Below are 27,893 nucleotides of genomic sequence, written 5' to 3' on the forward strand. Positions count from 1 at the left end.
GCATCAGTTATGTCAAAAGGTGGTTTTCTGTATTATGTTATTTTTGTAGATGACTTTACACGATATACTTGGATTTACTTTCTTAAACATAAGTATGAAGTATTTTCATTCTTTCAAATGTTTCACAATATGGTGAAAAATCAATTTAAAAATGATATTTCAATATTTCGTACCGATTCAGGGAGAGAATTCTTATCAACTAAGTTTAAAGAATATTTGAACTCATATGGGATTTCACATCAAAGATCTTGTCCCTATAATCCACAACAAAACGGGTTAGCAGAAAGAAAGCACGGGCACATTATAGAAACATCTAGATCACTACTCTTCACACATTAAGTTCCTAAAGTTTTTTTGGCCGAAGCTATTTTAACTGTTGTGTATCTTATTAATAGAATGCCCTCGTCCTCAATAAATAATATCTCTCTCACTGAAAAACTTTACAAGAAAATTCCAGATTATTCTAGATTGAGGGTATTTGGGTGCAAATTGTAAGAAAGTGAAAAATACACTACAACAAATGTCTCTCAACAAGTTCTCACAAATACACCATAAGAACCACAAAGGTTCACAAAGAGAACTTAAGAATACACACAACCCGAAACGGGTATAAAAATGAAAAATAAACAATTTTATTGATTTGAGATAAAAACCCAAAACAAGAGTAAGCCTTTATAAGGGGAATAGCCCCATATTTACAAAGAGGTAGAGAGAAGCCTTAAGAGAGCTGTTGGACTCTCAACGGCTCTAATAAAGCTGTTGGGGAGTCCAACTGCTCTTTTTGGATTTACCTTTTTGACTTGGTCAAAAAGGTACCTTTTTGACTAGTCAAAAAGGTAAAGGCCAAATCAGTCCAATGATGGACTGGTTTGGCTAATTCTAGTTGTATTTTAACTAGAATTTAATTAAACGAAAAATCCTAACTAGAAATGAGATAAAACATTACATGTCTATGAGATTACATATGAGATATTATATGAGATTACATATTTTAACACTCCCCCTCAAACTTACGGTTGGATAACCGAAAGTTTGCCTAAGAGAAAGTGAAACCTAGGAGCAGCGAGAGGCTTGGTGAAGAAATCGGCCAGCTGATATTCTGAAGCAACATAGGGAAGATTGATGGTGCCACGCAAAAATTCCTCTCGAACATAATGGCAATCCATTTCTATATGCTTGGTGCGTTCATGAAATGTCTGATTGCTTGCAATATAGATAGAGCTCTTGTTGTCACAACACAGATTTGATGCTTTTGGACTTTCAACTCCCATATCGGAAAGTAGACGTTGAAGCCAAACTAATTCCATAGTAGTTGTAGTCATTGCCCTATATTCTACTTCAGTTGATGAGAGAGAGACTTTTTGTTGCTTCTTACATCGCCAAGACACCAAGGATTCTCCCAAAAAGACACAAAAACCTGTAGTTGAGTGGCGGTCATTTGGATCACCACCCTAATCTGCATCAGTATAAGCAAGCAATTCTAAGTTAGAGGAAGCGGATAAAAATAATCCTCGAGAAATAGAATTTTTGATACATCTAATAATACGCAAAACTGCTCCCATATGAACAGAAGTTGGAGCATGTTGAAATTGACTGGTTGTATGGACCGCATGTGTAATGTCAGGTCTTGTGATAGATAGATACGATAGAGCCCCAACAAGTTGCCTATACGGAGTCGGATTCTCGAGTGGCTCTCCATCATCAATCTTCATTTTGACATTCACAATCTCACGAGTATCAACATGTCTTTCATCTGAAATACCTGACCTGACAACAATATCTAATGCAAACTTAGATTGAGTTAGCAAGTAACCTCTAGGTGAGTAGGCAACTTCTATACCAAGAAAATATTTCAAAAAACCCAAATCACTCATTTCAAAATGAGTTTTGAGAAATTTTTTAATATCATAAACTCCCTGTTTATCACTTCCAGTGATGATCATGTCGTCAACATAGAGTAGAAGGATGATAATACCTGCATCAGAATTCTTAACAAACAAAGGTGTGTCAGTAAGACAATCGAAAACCAAAATCAAGCATAACCTTACTAAACTTATCATACCAAGCTTTTGGAGCTTGCTTGAGACCATATAAAGCCTTGTTTAGGCAAAGTGGTTTCCCTTTAGATATATTCATTCCTGGTGGTGGGTCCATGTATACTTCTTCAGCTAAAGTTCCATTTAGAAAAGCATTTTAACATCCATTTGAAAGATATGTCATCCCTTTATTGATGCAAGAGCTATTAGGATTCTAACAGTGGTCATTCTAGCTACTGGGGCAAAGGTCTCTTCATAGTCTATTCCATATTCTTGGGAATAGCCTTTTGCCACCAACCGGGCCTTGAATCTTTCAAGAGTGCCATCACTCTTGGTTTTCACCTTGTACACCCAGCGACAACCAATAGGTTTCTTGTTGTTTGAAGGATGGTCTTGAATGGTTCAAGTATTTGCTTTTTCTAAGGCTTCTAATTCGACTTTCATAGCCTTGACCCATTCTGGTTGATCCTTGGCTATATCATAACTGGGAGGTTCTTCGTAGGAATGAATTAGAGCAATAAAGGCTTGATGTTTTGGTGAAAAAGACTCATATGACACAAACTTTGAAGGAACCCTCGAGATCCTAGTGGATTTTCTAGATGAAGAGGCAGATTCATGTTCCCTTGTGTATTTATCCAGGGCACACTGTCTTTCTAAATTTCCTCGTCTAGAGTATTGAATACAATCTTGACTATTTCTATAAGGATCAGAATCAATCACATCCATCTGATCATCTAGATCAATTTCTCTTTCACTATCCTTTGGAACTAGATCCAACAAGAAGGAATACTCATCTATTTCAGTAGAATTTTTGTTTTCAAAAAAACTTTCATTTTCTAGAAAGGATACATTCCTTGAAACGTATAACTTGTTGTTTTTAGGGTCAAAACATCTGTATCCTTTTTTATTATTTGCATATCCTAAAAAAGTACAGGGTATAGCACGGGGAGAGAATTTATCATTCTTATCTGTAAAAACAAAGCACTTGCACTCAAACACCCTCAATCTAGAATAATCAGGCTTTTGTTTATAAAGCTTTTCAGTAGGAGAAATATTCTTTATTGAGGATGAGGGCATCCTATTAATAAGATACACAGCAGTTAAAATAGCTTCGGCCCAAAAAACTTTAGGAACTTGATGTGTGATAAGTAGTGTTCTAGTTGTTTCTATAACGTGTCTGTGTTTTCTCTCAGCTAACCCATTTTGTTGAGGGGTATAGGGACAAGATTTTTGGTGTGAAATTCCATGTGAGTTCAAATATTCTTTAAATTCAGTTGATAAAAATTCTCCCCCTGAATCAGTGCGAAATATTGAAATATCATTCTTAAATTGATTTTTGACCATATTATGAAATATTTGAAAAAAAGAGAACACTTCAAATTTGTGTTTGAGAAAGTAAATCCAGGTATATCGTGTAAAGTCATCCACGAAAATTACATAGTATAAAAACCCACCTTTTGACGTAACTGGTGCAGGACCCCAAACATCAGAGTGAATTAATTCAAGTGGTCGAGTGGAGACAAAAGTTCTTTCTTGAAATGCTAGTCGTTTCATTTTTCCAAGAATACATTTTTGACAAGTGAAAGTTTCAAAATTACAAATTTTTTTCATGTTTGGAAAGTACTGAAGCTTGGATATACAAGGGTGACCAAATCTTTGGTGTAAAAAATCCAAGCCTACTTTTTGAACATTGCAGCATAATGTTTTCTTGGGTAATTCCAAAAAATCCATGTAATATAAGCCTCCTTCTCTATGGCCTTCCCCAATCAGCTTCCCTGACTGGTGATCCTGTACTTGACAATCATGAGAAGAGAAGAAAACATTACACCCATGATCAGTTAATTGAGAAACAGATAAGAGATTTAGATTAAGTTTGGGGATATATCTAATCTTTGGAACACAAAATCCTTTTGAGTTTTGAGAGTTATTTTCGAAATTTCCTATTCCTTTTATCTCAAGGGATGTTCCATCCGCAGTAAAAACACTCGATCCACTTGAGTCATAACAATGCGACAGTAATTTTAAATTTTGTGTCATGTGAAAAGAAACACCAGAGTCAAGAAGCCATAGGGGTTTACCTGGATCGGAGGTGCCAACAGAAGAGATCGCAACTCCAGCTGAGGGAGAAGTTCCTTTAAGAAGAGGTTGTAGAGCCTCCACCAGCTGAGACAGGGACATGTTTCCAATGGATGTCTCATTTGATTCTTTTGATTCAACAACAGCTACCTTCTTCTCATAAGATTTTTTCAACTTTGGACAGTAAGTTTTAACATGTCCGGGTTCATGACAGTAATAACAAATAACTTTTCGCCTTTCAAAATCACCTCATTGCCTTTCATTGTTTATTCTCCCAATATGTGGAGGTTTGTATGTGAGAATGTGATTACCTGGTCTAGATACAGCTAAAACTGTATCATCATCGCTTTTGTCGACTCGTTTCTTGAGTCTATTTTCTTCCATACTTAGCTCTTCAATGGTATCTTCAATAGAGGGAACATTTCCCCGATGTAGAAGAGCGGACTTGGTTGATTCAAATTCGGGTCTCAACCCATTTATAAATTGAAAAAATGCCCCGCATTTACTTGATTTTGGCGAAGCTCAATGTCTTGTGGACAATGCCACTTTGGTTCAAGAAGAGCCAACTCTTCCCATAGTTCGGATAAGCTATTGTAGTATTCTCTAATACTTCTCTCTCCTTGAACCATATTCCGAACATTTTCTTGTAAGTTACATGTATGAGCAATATCTTTAAGAGAATACATTCTCTTAAGATATTCCCACGCATCATTAGCATGTTCAAATTTTGCGAGACTTGAACACTTCTTTATGTCTACACTAGAAATTAGCCAAGACATGATCTTGGCGTGACCCATTCTCCATTCTTTCCATTCCTTTTCATATGTGAAGATGGCCTTAGTTTTTTTCACCTCCGAAAGAGGTACTTCTCTTCCACCTTCTTCTTTAGTGAGCGTTAGTTTAGGTTCCTTATCGGTTCCATCAACTAAGCCCCATAGACCCTTTCCCCAAATAAGATGCTTCATGATTGAAGCCCATGTTACATAGTTTGAATCGTTGAGTTTTATGGACTTAATGGTGACATTATCATTGTCATCTATTTTACAAGCTTGGGAATGAGAGGGGAAGAAGAAAAGCAAGTGGAAAGAGGAATATTTTAACCACAAAGATAAAAAAAATAAGTAGCCTTCCACGCCCTTCAAGGCTACACACGAGCACTCCTTCAAAGAGACTTCACTTTCTTGGAGAGTAGTTGCATGACACGCTTCCCAATACACGTCCACCGACCTTGCTCTGATACCATGTAAGAAAGTGAAAAATACACTACAACAAATGTATCTCAACAAGTTCTCACAAATACACCATAAGAATCACAAAGGTTCACAAAGAGAACTTAAGAATACACACAACCCGAAACGGGTATAAAAATGAAAAATAAACAATTTTATTGATTTGAGATAAAAACCCAAAACAAGAGTAAGTCTTTACAAGGGGAATAGCCCCATATTTATAGAGAGGTAGAGAGAAGCCTTAAGAGAGCTGTTGGACTCTCCAACTGCTCTAATAGAGCTGTTGGGGAGTCCAACAACTCTTTTTGGATTTACCTTTTTGACTTGGTCAAAAAGGTAAAGGCCAAATCAGTCCAATGATGGACTGGTTTGGCTAATTCTAGTTGTATTTTAACTAGAATTAATTAAACGAAAAATCCTAACTAGAAAGGAGATAAAACATTACATGTCTATGAGATTACATATGAGATATTATATGAGATTACATATTTTAACACAAATGTTTTGTTTTTACAGATAAGAATGATAAATTTTCTCCCCGTGCTATTCCTTGCGACTTTTTAGGATATGCAAGTCATCAAAAGGGCTATAGGTGTTTTGATCCTAAAAACAATAAATTATTTGTTTCAAGAAATGTATCCTTTCTAGAAAAAGAAAGTTTCTTTGAAAACAAGAATTCCACTGAAATAGATGAGTATTCCTTCTTGTTAGATCTAGTTTCAAGGGATAGTGAAAGATAAATTGATCTGTCTGATCCTGTTAATGACAATCAGGATTGCATTCAATACTCTAGAAGAGGAAACTTGGAAAGACAGCGTGCCCTGGATAAATACACAAGAGAACAAGAACTTGCGTCCTCATCTAGAAAATCCACTAGGATCTTGAAAGTTCCTGAAAATTTTGTGTCATACGAGTCTTTTTCACCAAAACATCAAGCCTTCATTTCCTTAATTCATTCCTATGAAGAACCCTCCAGTTATGATATAGCAAAGAATCAATCGGAATGGGTCAAAGCTATGAAAGTCGAATTAGAAGCCTTAGAAAAGGCAAACACTTGGACTATTCAAGATCGTTCTCCTAACAACAAGAAACCTATTGGTTGTTGTTGGGTGTACAAGGTAAAAACTAAGAGTGATGGCACTCTTGAAAGATTCAAGGCTTGGTTGGTGGCCAAAAGCTATTCTCAAAAATATGGAATAGACTATGAAGAAACCTTTGCCCCAGTAGCAAAGAATATTAATAACTCTTGCATCGATAAAAGGATGGCATATTTTTCAAATTGATGTTAAAAATGCTTTTCTAAATAGAAATTTAGCTGAAGAAATATACATGGATCCACCACCGGGAATGAATGTCCCTAATGGAAAAACTCTTCGCCTAAATAAGGCTTTATATGGTCTCAAATAAGCCCTAAAAGCTTAGTATGACAAATTTAGTAAGGTTATGCTTGATTTTGGTTTTCAATTTTGTCTTACTAACACAACTTTATTTGTTAAGAATTCTAATGCAGGTATTATCATCCTTCTACTTTATGTTGAAGACATGATCATCACTAGAAGTGATAAACAGGGAGTATATGATATTAAAAAATTTCTTAAAACACAATTTCAAATGAGTGATTTGGGCTTTTTGAAATACTTTCTTGGTATAGAAGTTGCATATTCATCTAGGGGATACTTGCTAACTCAATCTAAGTTTGCATTGGATATTGTTGCCAGATCAGGTATTTCAGATGAAAGGCATGTTGATACTCCTGAAATTGTGAATGTCAAAATTGTAGAAGGAAGCAGCCACCTGTGTAGAGAGAGAGAGAGAGTCGGCTGCACAGAAACTAATTTCGTTACACTTGGATTAGGGCTTCTCTCTATATTAAATAGAGAGAGGCTAAAAGAAAAAATTACAACTAAGTCCTTATGAAAACAAAAATTCAAAACACCTCTAATATAAAAAGAACTTAAACTAAAAACCACCTATTCTCAACACTCCCCCTCAAGCTGGAGCATAGATATCAATCATGCTCAGCTTGTCACAACATTTTGAGAAATTTGGCCTAGCAAGAGGCTTTGTAAACATATCTGCAACTTGGTCTTCCGACTTTAGGTATTTGGTAGTGATATGACCATCTTGAATCATATCTCTTACATAGTGGCAATCAACCTCAATGTGCTTTGTCTCTCATGAAAGACAGGATTGTTTGCTATATATGTCGCCGCTTTGTTATCGCACATCATGGACATTGGAGAGGAAACCTTCACCTGGAGATCATGAAGAACAGTGCGAACCCACATCAATTCAGCAGTTGTTTGGGCCATAGCCCGATATTCTGATTCTGCACTCGACCTGGAAACCACATTTTGTTTCTTACTTCTCCACGAAATCAAGTTGTCTCCCAAAAACACAGAATCCTGTGGTAGATTTTCTATCTACTACAGATCCAACATAGTCAGCATCAGAATAGGCTACTATCTCCAGAGTTCCACCTTTCCTGAACAATAACCCCTTTCCAGGAGAGGATTTTAGATATCTAAGAATCATTATGGCTGCATTCCAGTGTACTTCAGTTGGTTTGTCCATAAACTGGCTAACTTTGCTTACTGCTAAATCAATATCTAGTCTGGTCACAGTTACATATAATAGCTTCCCTACTAGTGAGCGATAGCTTTTGCTATCAACTGGTTTTGACCCTTCTTCAAACAACTGAACTTTATGGTCCATGGGAATATTTGCTGGTTTAGCTTCCAACATGCCTGTTTCCTTTAATAAGTCAAGAACATACTTCCGTTGAGACAAAACCATCCCTTCACGGCTCCTAGCAACTTCTATACCCAGAAAATACCAGAGTGAACCAAGGTCTTTTGTAACAAAGTGTTTTTGAAGATGAGCCTTTATGGCTTCAATAGCTTTCACATCATCTCCTGTAAGAATGATGTCATCCACATATACCACCATAACAACTATGCCAGAGTTAGTTTTCTTTATAAATAGTGTATGATATGTTGTTGATCTATTAAAGCCAAAGCTTGACATCACTTCAAACAACTTTTGAAACTATGCACGAGGACTTTGTTTCAAGCTATAAAACGCCTTTCTCAATCTACACACCTTATGACACTCCCCCTCAACCTCGAATCCTGGAGGTTGTTGCATGTAAACGGTCTCAGATAGATCACCATATAGAAATGCATTTTTCACATCTAATTGGGACAGGCTCCAACCATGCTGAACAGCAACTGAGAGAACAAGACGGATGGTACCCATCCGTGCAACCGGAGAAAAAGTTTCAAAGAAGTCAATACCATATGTCTGAGTATATTCTTTCGCTACTAATCTGGCCTTGTACCTTTCAATAGAACCATCAGATTTGTACTTTATTGTATACACTCATTTACATCCAACAATGTCAGCATCTGTTGGGGAATCAACTAGATCCCATATATGCTGAGATACTAAAGCATTCATTTCTTCTTGCATAACCAGCTTTCAGCGATTATCAAGTTCTGCCTGTTGATAGTTCAGAGGAATGGTTTTAGCAGATAAGGCTGAAATAAAAGACTTCATCTGATTTCCAATTCTGGCATCGGAGACAAAATGAGATATGGGATATACGGTACATTGTCGTGTCCCCTTTCGTAGAGCAATAGGCCTGTTATCATCATCCTGAAGATCACTATTGTCAGTAGAACTTACCTCAGGAGAAGAAGAAGATGAAAGCTCTTGCGGAGGTGGAGCTCTACGCACATATACCAATGGAGGATTATTAAATTTGGAAGAGGATGAAGTTTGGTTCGGTAAGGAGGGCACAGATTCCAAAGGAAAAGGAGGTATAGGTAATGGAAAAGACTCAGCTGGATCAACCTGCAGCGGGGAACCGGAAATAGAGTAATATGGAGAGGATTCCAAGAAAGATACATCCGCACTGACATACTCTCGGCGAGAAATAGGATCATAACATCGATAGCCCTTTTGATTTTTTGGGTAACCTATAAATATGCATTTTGTAGCTTGAGCGGCTAATTTATCACGGTCAGGGCCAAGTTTGTGTACAAAACAAACACATCCAAATATTTTTGGTGAGAAAGAAAAAAGTGGGGCATTAGGTTTTAGGATATGTAATGGAATTTGATCACCCACAGAAGACGAAGGCATGCGGTTGATCAGATAGCAAGCAGTGGTAATCGCATCACCCCAGTATAACGCAGGAACATTGGATTGAATCATAATGGTCCCGGCAACATCAAGCAGGTGCCTATGTTTTCGCTCAGCCACCCCATTTTGTTGAGATGAATAGGCACAGGAAGTTTGGGGTTGGATGCCATGATCTTGGTAAAATTGTAACAGACCTTTTAATTTAAACTCGAGAGCATTATCAGTGCGGACAATCTTGACAATAGATTCAAACTGAGTTTTTATTTCAAGAATTAGGGATTTGATAATACTTGGAACTTCAGATCGTTCTTTTATTAAAAATACCCATGACAACTTAGAGAAATCATCAACAATAACAAGATAATAACGACACTGAGTCCTAGTAGGAATCTTACTAGGACCCCATACATCTGCATTGTAACGACCCCAATTCATACCATTTAAAAATGCAGAATTTTTTTTTTTTAAGAGTTGCGGAAACCTTCCCAGAGGTCTGGGGTCCTCACAGTTCCACTTTCCATTGGATAGCCCATCCACCACAAACGAAGTTGCAATTATCATCCATATCAACCAACTAAAACTCTTTTATTAATGAGTAAGAAAATTTCAAAGACAAGGTTTTCTTCAACTGAAAGTAAAGTAACAATTACATAAATTTAAAGAACTAAAAGACTAAAGAAAGAGTCATTATGTCCTCTACTGAAGCTGACAAGCCCAAGTATAATTCATCCATCCCCAGATGCATGTTCAACTTCACTGCTCACCATTTCCTGTGAAAAACCAACAAAGTAGGGTGTCAGAACCGAAATTCTGAGCACAGCTACTTATAAAGAAACCAGGTGAGAGAAAGAACATGGATAAGATTTCATGCAGTGATTTGAGTGAGTGCAGATATAAAATTTGCAACATTTAAATATCCATAACTACTAATAATTGCATATACTTACCAGTCAAGAACAGTAAACAGTGTCATATATCAATAACTAAATAATCAAACCTTTCAGCATGATTTTACAAAGTAAGTCATATGCTACCACCAAATGATGTCATGATATCAAGAATGATTCAAACGTGCATGATCTAATACATAACAGAAAAATGCATGATTATGTGCAATGCATGATTTCTTTTGTTATCTTTCATTTAAGTTTCATCTTTCCATGTGCATGCCCTATTATATGCACACATCCTTAAGTTTCTCTTTTTAATTACCGTGGCCCGCGGATACACCAAACGGGTACAAACCCCGAGGTCAAGTAGGTTCCCAGGGTAGCTTAACAAACAATTTGTATTTTATTACTGGGTTCCAACTTAGCCCTCGACCGATATCAGGAAACAGCACCATCCATCGGAACATTAGACCTCCACATCTAATGTCGGGGACACAAGGGACACCCCACGCCCACAAGTGCCACTTCCTTAGTACCATAAACTCACAGCTATGACTAACACACCACTCCCGGGTAAAGTGGCGGACTCTCCCTAAAACCGTGGCCAAGAGAAGAACCTCAATATCGGGTTCAGGGGCAACAACGCACACGGAGTTTTTGTATCCTCACAGTCTCCCCAAGACCTGATAACTAAGATTCTCATACTCCAGATGAGATATCCCAGAAGGTATATTACACTGTTCTTATTCATTATATTTTTAATTAAGTCCATTTCTTTAAGTTTGCCACACATATCAAAAGTGAAAAACCCGCATCCTCCCTTGCGGGGACCCATTCGGGACTCCAGCCCGTATCAACCACTAGAACAGTGTAGTAATGTGCCAAGTGATGCATTTAGAAACATATGTGAAGGAAAACCAAACTCACGGCTCTCCAGGCCGATGATGGTCCAATTAGGCCATCAGTGCATCTCATTACAAAACCCAAAATAGTGTTTCATTTATAACACTAAGCCAAAATACCAAAAGCATATATATTCATGCAAATATAAACCCAAACATATGCATGTCATAATTCATTCATATGCATTTTCAATATGTGTGTGTTACCTACATCACATATGGGTATTAACCAATCCATGGTTTCTTTAAGTGTATGAGTGTACATGTACCATTTCACATATAAATCAAGCATACATGTTCAAGAAGACTTACTAATAATTGAATCATGCTCACACTCATGTAACTATAATTGAATCATGCTCACACTCATGTAACTACTGCTTAATAAAGTCAATCACATATACATATCACTGGCAGAACAATTTCAGAGCGAGTCTAAGTATTTAGGAAGATATAAAGAATACAAGCATGCTGGCATGTGTACCCAAATATTCAGAACACGACTATATAGATAATAACAAATAAAGCTATCAGCATATACTTATTAACATTGTATTAACCTAGGTATTGTAGTTATTATTCACAAGCAGGGAACATAGCAACTTTTAGAACATGTTAGAAATAGTAGGTCATACCTGTGTTGCCCACTTAATATTAACATGCATCGATCATTCATATGCAAGTACTTGAAACAAATATATTTCACACCAAATCCAGCACTATCATAGGCATAACAAGGGTATAGCTATTTATATTTATACACATGATTTTACCTCTCCCCCCTTTTTTTTTCATCTGACACTGCTTACAAAGATAGGTTTTGTTTAAACCATTTAGAATTCACGCTAAACTGTGAAAAACACTAACTAAACAACATGTAATCAATTCAGTTCTTTATACCAAAGGATATTGCTGATTAGCTTTACTCGAAAGCACCTTGTATCTATATGAAAACCCTTCAAAATTTCGAACTACTTACTTTGGGGTGGAACACAGCATAATGCAACTTTGCAACACAATACACCCGAAAATCACATTAAATCCTACCAAGTTGGATTACCTATGCATGCCGAGCAAATTTTCCCCTTTTTTTTTTATCATACGAGTCACAGGCCAGCACCCAGCCGACTGGGTCGGCTGGGCCTGCTATGGCCCGATCCAAAAGATGTAGGGCACCCAGCCGACTGGGTCGGCTGGGCCTGTCGCCTCCTACCAATGCACTGGTGGCCAGCAACATGAAACAACATATTTTTTTTTTCATAAGCATATACGATTACTGTTTTCCAGAGAATGACTTAATTAAGGGAAGGAAAGACCCCCAAACTGTTCTGATTTCAAGATTTAGGGCATATTAAGAAAACCTCCAAATCAATTTGATTTGGGTATTTAGGGTTTATCAAGAAACCCCCAAATCAACGTATGGAATCGAACCCCTGTTCGATTCCTCACCCAGGTTCGAAGAAGAACCGTACCTGTTTTTCCGATGGGTTTCCCGGCGATCGAAGGCTGGAGGTTGACGCTCCTCACTGTTGCCGTGAAGAAAGGTGTTCGCTAAGGGCTTTGGTGGGTGTGGCTGGCCGCAGCTCGCCGGCGACCTCCTCCCCTCTGATGCACACCCAACTCGACAGAGGAAGGGATAGAGGGAGAGAGAGAGACTGAGTAGAGAGATGGGGGACAGAGTGAAGAAAGAGAGAGGGACTGAGTGGAGAGAGAGACGAGGGAGGGAAAACCCCTAACCCTACTCCTCCTCTTATCGGCCCCCCTCCAGCCGAGATGGGGGGTTTCGGTTACGCCCCTTGCGTAACCCCCCTCCTGCCCCCTTCCTTTTCTGTTACGGTATTTTCGGGCAACCCTTATCGGGTTGCCCTTTTCTCTTAAAAGGGTTGACATGGGGTGGGGCTCGGGTCCGAACCCGGGACCCGTAACCCGGCCCCCAAAATAATATGGATCCACAAGTGGATCCAAATGGATCCACTGTGGATCCTCGGATAAATTTTAAAAACTTAAAAAAATTTCATTTATTTTGAATCTCACATTAAACATAAAATTTTTAACCCCCAAAATATGGATCCGCAAGTTGGATCCAACTGTGGATCCTCGAATTTGCTTAATATATATATATATACATATATATATATATATATATTTCTAATTTATTACTAATATTAATATTATTTTAGTATAATGCAAACATTTAAGTGTAAATACCCCTTTATGGGTCCTAGATCCGAAATATGGATCTAGGCCCAATTTGAATTAATTTATAAAAATTTCGGGTTTTACATGCATGAAGAAGTTCAAAAACTTTATTACTAGACTGACTCTGACTCGATGTAACGCCCCAAAAATCCAGAACTTGTAACTTTTAAAATAGTTTAGAAAGCTTTGAAATCATACAATTATAAGAGTCTAAATAGTACTTCAACGGAAAATGATATTTTTAAAACAACAAGTCAATGGACCTTGAGCGCATTACAGCGTAAACTTTCCTTTACCGAATTCCGCACAACTATTGAAATCAAATGGTTTTAAAATGCAATTTCAATGATTGAGGATTTGTTTGTTGAAACCAAGAAGAAGTTTACTGAAACAGTTTTAGTAACTCAAGGTTTAATAAAAAGAGAAACTTTGAAATACACTTTATACCAAATTTACCAACATGTCCTCCGGAGCGAAACGTCAGGGAAAGAGCTCTATCTTGATCTCATCGTGCCATCGCAGAGTGTATCACCTATACATCACCTGCCTATAAAATGGGTCAGTTTCACTAAAAACTGTAGGTGCACATACAGGACGATATAGAACATAGTTAAGCAAAATAATTTAATATGTCAAGTAGACAGGCAATTATATAGCAATTTAATTCCAACAGATTCATGGAGTAACTATCATGAGCAAAAGGCTAAAACTATTACAAGCATTTCACTGGCACAAGTAGGCTAATTATTATAAGCAAAGAACTGCATAAGAAATTTAACTAACAAAATACAATGCTTCATCAACCACACACACAATTCCATAAGTATTGAACCTGTTGTACACTATAACTTTCATACGCGCATAACTCAACAAATTGTGTGATCGGATTTAAATTATGTTTCGATATTAACTGGCTAAGTGGGTACGCACAATGCACGACTCTAGAAACAGCCTAGACTGATCCGGAAGTTTATTATGCTATGTATTTTATGATAACTCGGATAGCTGACTGAGTCCGCACCTAAGGGGACGGTCAGTGACCAAGAGAGAAATCCCCAAAGCAGCATAAACAATGAATGCATCCCGAACATGAAAAGCTACCACCTAGGATAATTATGGTAGTCCCTTTCCCCTAACTCCGATGACTGGGGAAGCCGAGTCTTTTGCTCGTAACTGCCATTAATGGCTTGTCCATCGAAGTTTTTGTACCTTCCCGTCATCTATCCTGACAGGAGTCAGCGGTTCGAATGAGTACATCAGGGGTAGTTAACTGAAGACCCATTCTACATACTCTGGTCTTTCGACCCAACTTCGAGTATCTTGCCGGTGAAGGCGGAAATCATCACTTATTTAGGTGATCTCAGCATTTTGTTATTTGTACTCATCAAGGTTGCCACAACCTACTCATCCAATCATCGCAACATAAGAAGACGTACTTGTCAAAAAGTACGGACGTACTTGTCAAAAGTACGACTACGATAAAAGGAATATGGTTTCACCAAAGAAACCCTAACAGATATTATCTGCATAAGAGGTAACACAACACAATTTGGCAAGATAAGTCTTGAATTCATTTCAACAATATTTTGCATATTTCATGATACGAGGTCGTCTCAGATCTCTCGTCTGATCAACAAAGTACTTAACACGTCGTGCATGACTAAAAGTACGCTACACCAAAAAAGGGGGGTGCGTAGGCTTCTCAAAAGGAACACCGAACACACAACTTCATAACGATCCAAAGAATATAGGAGTGCTCATTTGGCACGATTCATTTTTAAAAGCCATAATGCCACATTAAGTCATTCACGTAAGGCACAACACTATCAATCTTGCATCCAAAATTTATCTTAGTATCGACATGCGACACTAGATTGATAAATGAAGAATGGGTCCTTCAACAGAACCCCACTCATCACAGGCTCCTGCCCCCAATCGGGGTTATTTAAATTGAGTCGCAACCTGAATCAAGGTTATAAACATTTCTCCCAAGTGTGTGGACTTGGGAGGGCCCAAATGTGACTTCACAATTCACAATCCGACAGGACTTAAAACTTAACTTTGCAAAAGTTGTGCATTTTGAAGAGCACTGGGTTTGCAAAAGGAAATCCTCTTTAAAAGAACTATAACGCATAAGTACAACTTCTAGTGTTTTGAAAACAACTGAAAACAGGTTAGGCACAAGACTACATTTATGTAAGTACATATTTACCATGAGTGTGAGCATATGCAGGTTATAACATGACAACAAGCAACTCTCGACTTGCAATGCCGCACATCGAGCGAAAAGCACATAACACACGAGGTACCAAAACCATACCTTGACCACTTAGATAGGCAAACACATAAGGTCATAAGTAATACACGAGACACGAAGTCGTACCTCACTCAAAAGAAATGTGCAAGCAAAAATGGATGCAAGCAAACAAGGGCATATGTATTTCAAGAAATACGAAACCACACCTCAACTCATAAGCAACTATGCAAAATAATGATCGAAGAATGAAATTGTACATCGACCCATAGGAACGTACAGGCAAGTATATATGCAAGCAATTAAGGGCATAAGTATTGCAAAAAGTACGAAACCACACCTCAAATTCATAAACAACTACACAAAATAATAATCGAAGAATGAAATTGAACCTCAACCCATGAGCATGTGAAACAAGAAAATACGCATTTCAGAAGCAATATAACTCTAAGCATGTCTAGCATGGGCATCTTAATTATTTCAACTTAAATAGGTTCATTTATTGCCCTTTGTGCGACTTTACCCTACCTCGGAATGTTGTGTAGTTGCGTACGCCTACACGTGAGGATAATACGAGGGTCGGGCCGTGGAGCACGAACGGGGCCTGTTGCGTAAGCTGCAAAGGTACGTTATTAGTATGCATTTAAATGAATAGGGAAAACGACAACAAAGGACTGGGGTCTCGGCTTCTCTGCAAAACAAGGCAGGGATCAACGGTCCCTGCTGACCTGAAACGGAATGGGGTAGGGTCCAATGACCCATGCCGCCAAAGGAAACAGGTGCAGGGGCCATCGGCCCCTGCCGGATATTTAAAGAAGGGCAGGGGCCATCGGCCCCTGCCAGACGACTAAGAGAGGGGCAGGGGCCATCGGCCTCTGCTGGGTTTCCGAAAAGGGAGGCAGGAGCCGAAGGCTCCTGCTGGCTTTAAAGGAAGGGCAGGGGCCAAAGGCCCCCTGCAGCTTTCAAAGAGGAGGCAGGGACCAATGGCCCCTGTCGTTCATGGAGAAAAAAGGCAGGGGCCATCGGCCCCTGCTGGTCTTTAAAAGAGGAGGAGGGCAGGGGCCAAAGGCCCCTGTCGGTCTTGGACAAAAAATGGCAGGGGCCATCGGCCCCTGCTGGGTTTTAAAAGAAGAGGGGTAGGGGCCGATGGCCCCTGCCGGAAGGTAAGCAGAGAGAGAGAGAGAGACGCAAGGGCCTTTGGCCCCTGCCTGCGGCTGTCGGGAGGGGAGAAGGGTATGAGCAGGGAGAGAGATCGGCTTACCTGAGGGTCGTCGGGAAGGCAGCGGTAACAGTGATGAACGAGAGGGGATGGTAGTCACCAGTGGCCTGCCAGAGAAGGAACCAGCACGTGATGGGGGGTTGCCGGAAATCGCCACGAGAGAGAGACAAGGGTTGCGAGGTTGGCACGCCGGCGAAAGGGCTCGGGTTGGCTGCGGCGAGCTCTGACAGGAACCCGCCACCTGGAAGAGAATCGACGGCGATGGTGGCAGCGGCGGCGGCGATCGGATCAGAGGGGAGGAGGTGTCGACGATGCTATCCTGCGCAGGGCACGGGGAGGGCTCGAGAAGGAGGTGTGGTCGAGGTTGCAGGCGAGGTTGTCGCCTGTAGGGAACGAGAAGGGGGGGGCGGTGCATCAATCCTCCTCCCGCAACGCTCTTAAAGAGCTCGGGGAGGGGCGAGATCCGGGGAAACCCTCAAGGGGTTTCCTTATCCTGCCGAAAGGGTGGAGCGACACGAGTGGGGTGCGGCGCACAGGGGAGAGGATTTGTTTTTAAACAAATCCTCCCTCTGTGTCGGGTTTTAAAACCCTGCCGATAACGGGCCCGGGTCGGGTCCGATATTTTTTTATTTTACGTGGGTTTTACACTCGAAGGGAACGAACTTTGATGATGCTTTCCCAACTGACATGCTTCACACTAAAATGATGTGGTGGAAGGAATTTAAGGAAAGACCGAACGAAGCTTTGACAAAGAAGGATGACCAAGACGACGATGCCACTGAACAGGACTGAATGAGTGTTCCACTGCAGCATGAACAATACCCATTGGATGATGTAGGTAGTAGACTCCATTTTCTTCATAGCCTCCACCAATCTTCTTCCCCATCAGCAAATCCTGAAAATGATAACCCATCGGATCAAATATTACTCTACAGTTTTGCTCTCTTATAAGGCAACTAACAGAAAGTAAACTTTGAGGAAAGTTTGGAACATGAAGAACATTTTTCAACTGTAATGAGGAGGATATAGAAATATTTCCCTGACCAATGACCGGGGAGGAACTCCCATCGGCTAATGAGACTCCTCGATGAGCATTAATATCCTTTATATCTGAGAAAACAAGTGAATTTCCACACAAATGCCTGGATGCACCAGAGTCAATAATCCACTTATTGTCAGTCGGATGAAGATGATTTTCGGTTGAATAGGCAACACCAGCTACAGGAGGAATGGAACTCAAAGGGCGAAGAGCTATCAACTCATCATATTCAGCACTACTTAGGGTGATACTACGATCACTTGCAGAGATATTCTCCTGTACATTTGTTGCCTCGATAGTAGTAACATTTGCTTTAGGAGTATATGACTTTGATGAAGAAGAGGTTGGCCGACCATGCTTATCCCAGCAACGATCTTCTAAATGTCCAGATTTTCCACAGAATGTGCATTGAAGCTTTCCTCTGCCTCCCATACCACGTCCTCGTCCTCTGATATTCTGAATATTTCCACGCCCATAACCAGATGAGACAACAAGAGCAGATGACTGAGTCACAGGCTGAGATTGTGGCAGAGAGATCGCAAGTCTACTCAGATGATTGTAAGCATCAGCAAGAGTGGGAACATCTGATCCAGTCAACATTTGAACTTTTGCAACAGAAAATTCTGAAGAAAGACCTGTAAGAAAACGAGCAACCATGGTTTGTTCTTGATGATCCTTGTGCTTCGAGCAACAAAGAGGCCTGTGAGCATTAAGTCTTTCAAACGCAGCTTTGACAGAGGCATAGTATTGGGCCAATGTCTGATCTCTCTGCTGCAAATTATATATCTCCCGTTCTACTTGCAAGATACGACTCACATTAGTTTCTTGTGAGTATGTATTACGAAGATTGTCCCACATCAGTTTGGCTGTATTATAGTAGATCAATCCATCTGCAATATGGGGTTCGACACTATTAATGATCCATGACATAACTATGTCATTATCTTCATCCCAAGTAACATATTTTCCCAGTTTTTCAGAGGGTTCGTCTTCCAACAGAATATGTTTTCGACGATGTCCAGATACCGACATCATAAAAGTTCTGGACCACCTGGCATAGTTGGTTAGTCAAAAAGTGCAAAAGTGCTTTTTGACCAAGTCAAAAAGGTGAAGCTCCAAGGGAGCCGTTGGGAGTCCAACGACTCCCTTGAGGCTCATCTCTTCCTCTCTATAAATATGGGGACTATTGCCCTTTGTATTTTATGCTTGTAGTGTGGGATTTATTCCCAAACTTATGAATCTATTTTGAGTATTTTGAATACCCCTTTTTGGGTATTGTGTTTGTTCTTGAGTTGAAGCCCTATTTGTGAACCTTTATGGTTTTTGTGATTTCTTTGTGAAAGCTTGTTGAGAGACACTTGTTGCGGATTACGCTTTTTTACAGAGAGAAGATCTAACTTGCTCATACTCCGGTCTAAGCCCATGCAAAAATTGAAAAAAGTGTTCTTTTTTCATTTATTGCCTTCTAAGTTCAACATCCTCACTATCTACCCATTTGGGTTCTATGAGGAATAGCTCATCCCATAAGGAACTAAGAGAGCTAAAGTAATCTCGGACACTCATGTCCCCTTGTTTAATGGTGCGAATCTTTTCTTGGAGAAAAAATTGCCTAGCGAGGTCTTTTTGAGTGTACATACCTTTCATGAAGAACCATGCCTCGTTAGCTTTGCGAAATTTGACAATGTTTGCACAAATTTTTAGCTTCATGTTATTCATAAACCATTCAAGTATTTTTGCATGCTTACTTTCCCAATCTTCAATCAACAATTGGTGTTCTTCAATGGCTTTAATTCGTGCTCCTCCTTCCATTTTGGTGAGTTATAGTTGAGGTTCCAGAATGGTGTCAATCACATAACTCCAAAGTTTTTTGCCCTTGGGGTTGTAATCCATAACGAACGCCCATACCAAGTAGTTAGTACCATTTAGCTTGAAGGTGAGGTCAATCTTATATTCACCTTCCATGGTGAAAAAGAGATAGGAGAAGAAAGGATATGCTAACCTTTCAAGGAAACTCAAGTGAAAAAGAGATTAGACAACAAGAGCACAACCTTGCTCTGATACCATGTAATGAAATAGGCGGAAATAAACACAATGTCCTATAATGGACATTCACAAGCAAAATGCAAAGAACAAGTCCACAATGGACAAACACAAAGCCAACAATGGCTTGCTAAAGGAAAAAATCTTATAAAGCAAGAAATGGGCTTGCAAAAGCCTTACTTTACAAAGGGGTTTACCCCTTTATTTATAAGCAAAAGAGTGAGAGAGAGTGGGAAAAGAGTGAGAGAGAATGGGCATTGGGAGGCCCAACAAGGAGTCGTTGGGCCCCCAATGGTCACATTTGTGACCGTTGGGGGTCCAACGACTCTTAGTTGGGACCCCCAATGCTTTATGAATTTAATGCATTTACAAAAAAAAAAGAGGAAAAATAGAAAAATAAAAAAAGGAAAAGGAAGAAAAGAAAATAAAAAAAGACTAAGATGCTCCTATTGGGCAAAATTACAAAAATACTCTTTATCAGGTATGATGGGATATCATCAAATATATATATATATATATATATATATATATATATCAACAAAAATTATGTCTTGGCTCATTAGTAGTGTAGATGTTAAAAAATGTTTTAGCCTTACTAAATTTGAACATGCTAACAAGGCTTGGGATTATCTTAAGATAATATATTATCTTAAGGATATTGCACATGTTTGCAATGTACAAGATAGAGTTCGAACCTTAACCCAAGAGGATAGAAGTATTAGAGAATACTATAACGATCTATCCGAACTTTGGAAAGAATTGGCTATTCTTGAGCCAAAATGACATTGTCCCGAAGATATAGATCTTCACCAAAGACAAATAGATGTAGAGTATTTTATCAATTTATCAACGACCTTAGACTGGAATTTGAACCTACCAAATCAATTCTTCTCTATAGAGGAAAAGTTCTCTATTGAAGATACTATACAAGAATTGAGTATGAAGAAAAATATATTTAAAAAGCATGTAACTAAAAGTGAAGATAACTCGGTCTTGACCATCTCTATACGGGGAAATTATATGGATGCACATAAACCACCTCATTATAGAAGACAAGAAAATAATTGATAGAAGGAAAACTATTTTTCATCATTGTCTTGAATCGGAACACATTAGGCCCCACTATCCTAAACTAAGAGGGGCATTAGAGAAGAAGGTGGTTTTTGTCGACTCTTCACAAGAGTCAAGTGATATTTTTGTATCTCAAGATTCATCTATTGGAAGCATGTCTTTGTTTCAATTAATGAAAGCTCTTCAACCAATTCTTAAGGAGGTGTCTTCTTCAGCTGGAGCCATTGTTTTATCTTATTCCAACCCTGGTAAATTTTTTTGGCTTCTTAATTCTGGTGCATTTTTTCACATGACCCCAAACAATGATATTTTATCTTAATATCATAACAACTCAAGTGTGTTAAATGTTTTTACGGTCGATGGTACATCTCTTTAAATTAAAAGAATAGGAAATTTTGAAAAAGATCTTTTAAACTCAAAAAGTTTTTTTATTTCAAAGGTTTATCACATCCTTAAACTAAACTTAAGCCTTTTATCAGTCTCTCAAATATTCGATTATGGTTATAATAGTTTTTTCTCTTCAAATGAATGTTTGGTACAGGATTGTCAATCAGAGAATCTGATTGGGCAAAGCCATAGAGAAAGAGGTCTCTACTATATGGATGTTTTGGAAATACTCATAGATGTTTTTTGTTGTAACGTCCAAAAAAAATAGATTTAAATATATGGCATAGAAGATTAGGACATTCAAATGTATCTAAAATCTAATATTTTTCAAATTTAGAAAAAATTTATAATCTTAGTAACTTTTCTCGTGAAGATTTGTTCTTGAAAAAATGAAGAGATTACCATTTAATAATAGAACTTTTATTTCACCTAGACCACTTGAGTTAGTTCATTTGGATGTTTGGAGAACACTCATATTATCTAAAGGTAGATATTCATATTATGCTATATTTGTGGATGATTTTACTAAACACACTTGGATATACTTCCTTAAGCATAAATCTGAAGTCTTTTTTCACTTTCAAATTTTTCATAAGTTGGATAAAAATATATTTGAAAATGAAATCTCTATATTCTGTACTAATTCAGGAAGAGAATGTGTATCAAATGATTTTAAAGATTATCTTAAACTTCATGGCATCATACATCAAAGATTTTGTTCTCACACACCATAACAAAATGATTTAGTAGAAAGAAAACATAGGCACATCATTGAAACCTCAAGAACCTTGATTATTGTTAGTCATGTGCCTAAGATCTTTTGGGCAAAAGTTGTCTTAACAATTGTTTATCTTATAAACAGAATGCCATCGTCCTCTTTACAAAATATTGCACCCATTGAAAAACTTGTTAAACTCTTTCCTGACTATGTTAGATTATGAATCTTTGGTTGCAAATGTTTTGTATTAACCAACAAAAATGACAGTTTTTTTCCTAAAGTTATTCCTTGTGTCTTTCTTTGTTATGCCGACAACCAAAAAAGGTATCGGTGTTATGAACCTAAGATTGAAAATTTATATATTTCTAGAAATGTAACCTTTTTGAAAAAAAAATTGATAAAGATCAAGATAAGGAAGTAACCGAGTACTCATTTTTATTTGATCTTGGTTCCAACCAAGATATTGATAATTGTGATTATGATTATGATTTTGAGAATGTCATTGAATTAAGAGATATAGAGTCTCTTGATGAAGTACCTCATGATGATCAAACTTGTTTACAATACTCTAGATGGGGATGTCCAAAACCTCCATGTGCACTTGAAAATTTCTCTAATTTAGGTAAAGAACTTCAAACTAGGAAATCATATAGAGTTTCAAAGCCTCCCTAAAAATTTGTTTCATGATGACTCTTTTTCGTTTAAATATCAAGCATGTATAGCCTTACTTCACTCATATGTAGAACCTTCATCTTATGCTCTCAGTCTAAATTTGCTTTTGATATCTCAGGTCTGGTATATCAGATGACAAGAAGGTTGACACTCCTGAAATAACAAATGTCAAAATGAAAATTGATGATGGGGTCTCTATATGATCCAATGCCTTATAGACAGCTTATCGAAGCTCTTTTTTGCTTGACAATTACTAGACCTGATATAGCACACATACCAGAGTTGTCAGTCGGGAAAGCGAGAGCGGGAAGCAAGGCACTTCCAAAATTTTATGAAGCGGGAAGCGCAGGATGACTAAGAAGTGAACCAGGAATCATCTCAGAAGTGACTTAGGAAGCGAACTGAAAGCGACATAGAAAGCGAGGGGGAAGAGAGCTTCCCAGTTTTTTTTTGTGCTTCCCTACCTGTTTCGGAAGCGCCACGTTTCGCGCTTCGGGAAAGCACGCTTACGCATATTGCATGGCACTTCCTGTAACTCTGACACATACACATAACTAGTCAATTTAAGCATGCTCTCACATCTGTCACATGGGAGCTGTTTTGCGTATTATTAGATATCTCAAAAATTCTATTTCTAGAGGCATATTTATGTCTTTCTCGTCTGCATTAGATTTACTGGGATATACAGATGCAGATTTGGGAGGTGATTCTAATAAATAAGCACTCAACCACAAGTTTTTGTATTTTCTTAGGTGAATCGTTAATTTCGTGGAGGTGCAAAAAGCAACAAAGAGTCTCTTTCTCCTCAACTAAAGTAGAGTATCGGGTCATGGCTACTACCACAATGGAGGTGGTGTGGCTGAGAAAATTATTGACTGATATGGGAATAAAGATTTTAGGAGCTTCAAAAATGTGTTGCGACAACGAGAGTGCTATCTACATTGCCAACAACAATACTTTTCACGAAAGAGCGAAGCAGATCGAGATGGATTAACATTATGTTCGAAAAGAATATCTTCAAAGAACCATTGATCTGCCCTATGTCACATCTGAATAGTAGTTGGCGGATTTTTTTACCAAACCTCTATCTGCTCCTAGGTTTCACTTCTTTTTAGGCAAAGTTTTAGTTATCCTACCATAAGTTTGAGAGAGAGTATTAAATTGTATATATACATATACATATTTTTGTATATAGTATATTATATATGTATATATATATATATATATATTTATATATATATATATATATATTATATTTATATTATAAATATTATATTTATATTATAAATATTATATATATATATATATATATATATTACATATATAATATATGTGAGACCAAGTCAAACTTCTTTAATTGCTCCCAACCGCTAGAATTCTAGCCATTGAGAGGTCTCTCTCTCTCTCTCTCTCTCTCTCTCTCTCTCTCTCTCTCTCTCTCTCTCTCTCTCTCTCTCTCTCTTAGAGTATCACCGATTTATAATATATAGGAAAAGTGGTAGCTGCCTACCATGAGTAAACAAGTGTTCTCAGATTCTTTTTCGCAAATCTAACCATGCAGATGTGTTCGACGTCGCCGATTTGTTAGGAAATGACACTTGGATCAAACTGATGATAATCAATGGTGTTCCTTCTCTAACGATCGAGTTTGTCATTGATCAGACTTTATATATTGGATTTTTATCATTCATTTAGTGAGTGACATGTTTTGGATTATGAATTTTCAATGTTTAGATGCATTTTTTAAAGCGCTAAAAATAAACGGCCGACAATACTTTGTATTGTAAAGTTTTAAATGCATTGTGAGCTGTCAATTTTTCACATTTTGAAAAACACTGTCTATATGTCATAAAGTATTTGTGTAAAGCATATTTCTTACTAGATAAATTATAAAGAACAAATATATGAGATCCGACCGATGAGATGCTCAAGCATTGGAGAAGAGGAGCCGTCTGATCGTCGTTGATTGTAGATTTTGGACCTTCCTTTGGTTGGACCTCTCTCTCTCTCTCTCTCTCTCTCTCTCTCTCTCTCTCTCTCTCTCTCTCTCTCTCTCTCTCTCTCTATATATATATATATATATATATATATATATATATATATATATATATATATATATATATATATATATATATATATATATGTGTGTGTGTGTGTGTGTTAGAACCAAACTCAAGCATACCTGTTTAAGCTTTGAGCTTGCCTTTAACGACTGAACTTGAGCTCAGGTCCACTACTAATGAACGAAACTTAAGCATATGTGTGTGTGGATGTTACCATATAGCTTGTTTCAGATGAGTGTTTACAAGGTCCTCAATTCAGCAAACATCCATCCTTTTATGATACTAAGATTCTCTTAGGATGCAGATACAATTCTGATAACAACTTGAGAAATTGAGGAAGCTATGCAAAGCAATGAATCTCGATGATCAATGGAAGCATGGATTTGCTGTTCCATTGCCTACAAAGATGACAACCGTAAACCAGAAGGCTGAAGAACAATGTATAGCATACATAACAACAACAAGACACAGTATTCATCAAAAGTCCTGAGCTACTTAAAGTTCAACAGATTTTTATACCTTCTCCACCCACGCCTCTTTGAATTCCACAATGTAAGGATGCTGAATCCGTGCAATAAGAGCCATCTGCAAACAGACAACAAGCACAAGGACAGAGTCGAAAAAAGTGATCATAATGGTGATGATGATGATGAGCTAAAATAGCCACCATAATCAATAGCATCATGCCTTACCTCCTGGTGTGCTGACCTCCGGCAACGGTCGGTTTGCCGTGCCAGACGTATCTTCTTTAAAACGTACCTGAAATTTGAAATTCAGAAGCAGGCCGTAGACTGACAAAGAGGAAGAAGAATCCCAATGAAAAGAGCAAGAGATCTAAATGGAAACACTTACTTCTTCTTCTCTGTTTTGTGATTCACAAGGATCGCTGCTCCAAATGCTCCCTGGCCGATCCGTTCCATTATCTCATACTGATCCATTCTCGATTCCATAATGCCGACGCCGCAGCAGTTTCATTAATCAAATAAAGGATTATTTCCTAGTGAAAAAAAGATGATACTGCAGGAACTCTCCAATTTCTAAATGAGAAAGCCAGATTTCCTTCCGAAACGCTCGAATCCACTACAACACATAAGAACAGGATCTTTGATCCAATTCCACGCTAAAACACGAAAAGGTATAAAAATTTCATAAAACAAAGATCGATTTCTGACGGGAATCCATTTCCGTGCCAAAACACATATATTTTCAAAAGGAACACCAGTCTCTGCCGAACAGCTGCAATCTACACGGAGGAAACAATGATTTGTTATCGAGAAGTTCAAAATCACAAAATAATCCTCAATGCAACGACAGGTTTCTCTTGTAAACGCTCGAGATCGCTTGATTGCAAGCCCTGAATGAGCCTGCTGCCGAAATTTTCCAGCATTCTTTCCCAAACGCCCTGATCGCCTGAATCCCCGCAGCGGAAACACATTCCGTTGAGCCCCCGAAAAAAAACACAAACTCCGATCGCGAACTCCCCGCCAAAAACCACAATCACCGTCAGAATCTCCTGAACTCTTCAAACTCAACTCAAACAACTCAAAATCAGAAAGCAAACAGCGGGAAACAATCAATTCCTTCCCAAACGCGAACCTGTTACCGCCAAAAGCACAAAACGCGAACCAGAACGCCGCGAATCAACGAATTCCCTCTCGAAACGCGAACTCATTACCGCGGAGACACGACGAAAAAAATGCGATCGATTCCTTCGCACTCCTCCCATCCCTTTCTTCGGAGAGAAACATTAGAGTCTCTCCCTTTTGGCCTTCTTTCCGAGAGACGATTTCTCTCCCTTCCTTGCTAGCGTGAACTACCGAAAGAAAGAGGAGGATCTGAGCTTGCCTTTTCTCTTGGCAGTGGAGAAGTGAGTAATAGCTTGACCAGCGAAGAAAAGGCAGATCGTTAACTCTCGTTGCACGGTAGATAAGCAACGAGAGAGAGAGAGAGATTGACGTCGTTGGCGTGTGCTCTTTAATGGCGTCTTCTCATGGCCTCGCACGCCGACACTCACTTCCAGCTGGTCTCTCTCTCTCTCTCTCTCGACTTACCGTCGTCGTACGATCTCTGTGGTCTTTATGACTTCGTGGGCACACTTCCCCCAAGTCAAAACCACGCCTGCTTTTTCTTCTGCTTTTCACATCCCATTTTGTGAATGACCAAATGAGCCTGGACCGAGATGTAAAATGGTCGGGGCGTACGCAATACTGGATCTTACATCTTTAGTTGTGGTTAGGGACTTGGGCTGGAAACGAGATGAGCTGCTCGTGGCCCGACTCCTGTTTAAATTGTAGAGAGCTGCTCCAACTCGTGAAACAGGCTCAACCAGCTCCCAATATGAAAATTCATTGGTCGGCTTGGCCCAGCTTTCATAAATAAAGATGCAAATCGATCAGATCTAGGATGGGTTTTTTATGAATTTTGGCTGTTAGCTAATCATATTGCTTACAAATTTGAAACAAATATTTACTTTTTAAATAATAATCGAAATAATTATTTATTTTGTAAATAAGTTGAGCATGGGTTAGTAGGTCTAGGATCCAAATTTTCTTGTTTTCAACTTTGAAAAAATATAGATTTGTTTAAAAGAGCTAGCTCTTGCTAGGTTCTATTAGCTCAGGCTTTAGTCCCATTGGACACAATAAATGAGACAAGCTTGAACACCTTCTAATTGGAAGGTTCATTCGACTCCTATACCAATTAGGGGTGTCAACGAACCCAGTTTACCTGGACTCAACCCCAATCAAACCCTATAGGGTCCAGGTATGGTGATAAATAAGAAGACCTGATTAAGACTCCAAACGCCCTCACAAGGCTTGGTGCCAGCTAACTGCTCATCCACTTCTATGTAAAGCTGTTGAATACAGTTATGCATGACTCATTCGGCGGGAACTCGAGTCATACCCAGCTTGCACACCTTCTTCAACATTGAGACCAGTTGCACTTCTAGTT

General features: G+C 38.6%; 1 protein-coding gene across 2 annotated transcripts in view; it reads right to left on the reverse strand.

Moving 5' to 3' along the window:
- Positions 1-27,046, reverse strand: part of LOC149816993 (serine/threonine-protein kinase Nek5-like) — a 52,437-nt gene extending 25,391 nt beyond the window's left edge. Inside the window, exons 1-3 of one of the 2 annotated variants that reach the window (XM_089987089.1) lie at positions 25,794-27,046; positions 25,634-25,700; positions 25,461-25,526 (exon numbers count right to left, since the gene is read on the reverse strand). In XM_089987089.1, coding sequence (XP_089843215.1) covers positions 25,461-25,526; positions 25,634-25,700; positions 25,794-25,891 — 231 coding nt within the window. In that variant the 5' untranslated portion in view covers positions 25,892-27,046. The remainder of the gene's footprint in view (positions 1-25,460; positions 25,527-25,633; positions 25,701-25,793) is intronic. The other variant, XM_089987090.1, reaches the window with a different exon arrangement.
- Between the last annotated feature and the right edge of the window lie 847 nt (positions 27,047-27,893).

This window comes from Nuphar pumila, chromosome 14 (genome assembly GCF_984573655.1).
Source record: "Nuphar pumila chromosome 14, dmNupPumi1.hap1.1, whole genome shotgun sequence".
NCBI lineage: Eukaryota > Viridiplantae > Streptophyta > Magnoliopsida > Nymphaeales > Nymphaeaceae > Nuphar > Nuphar pumila.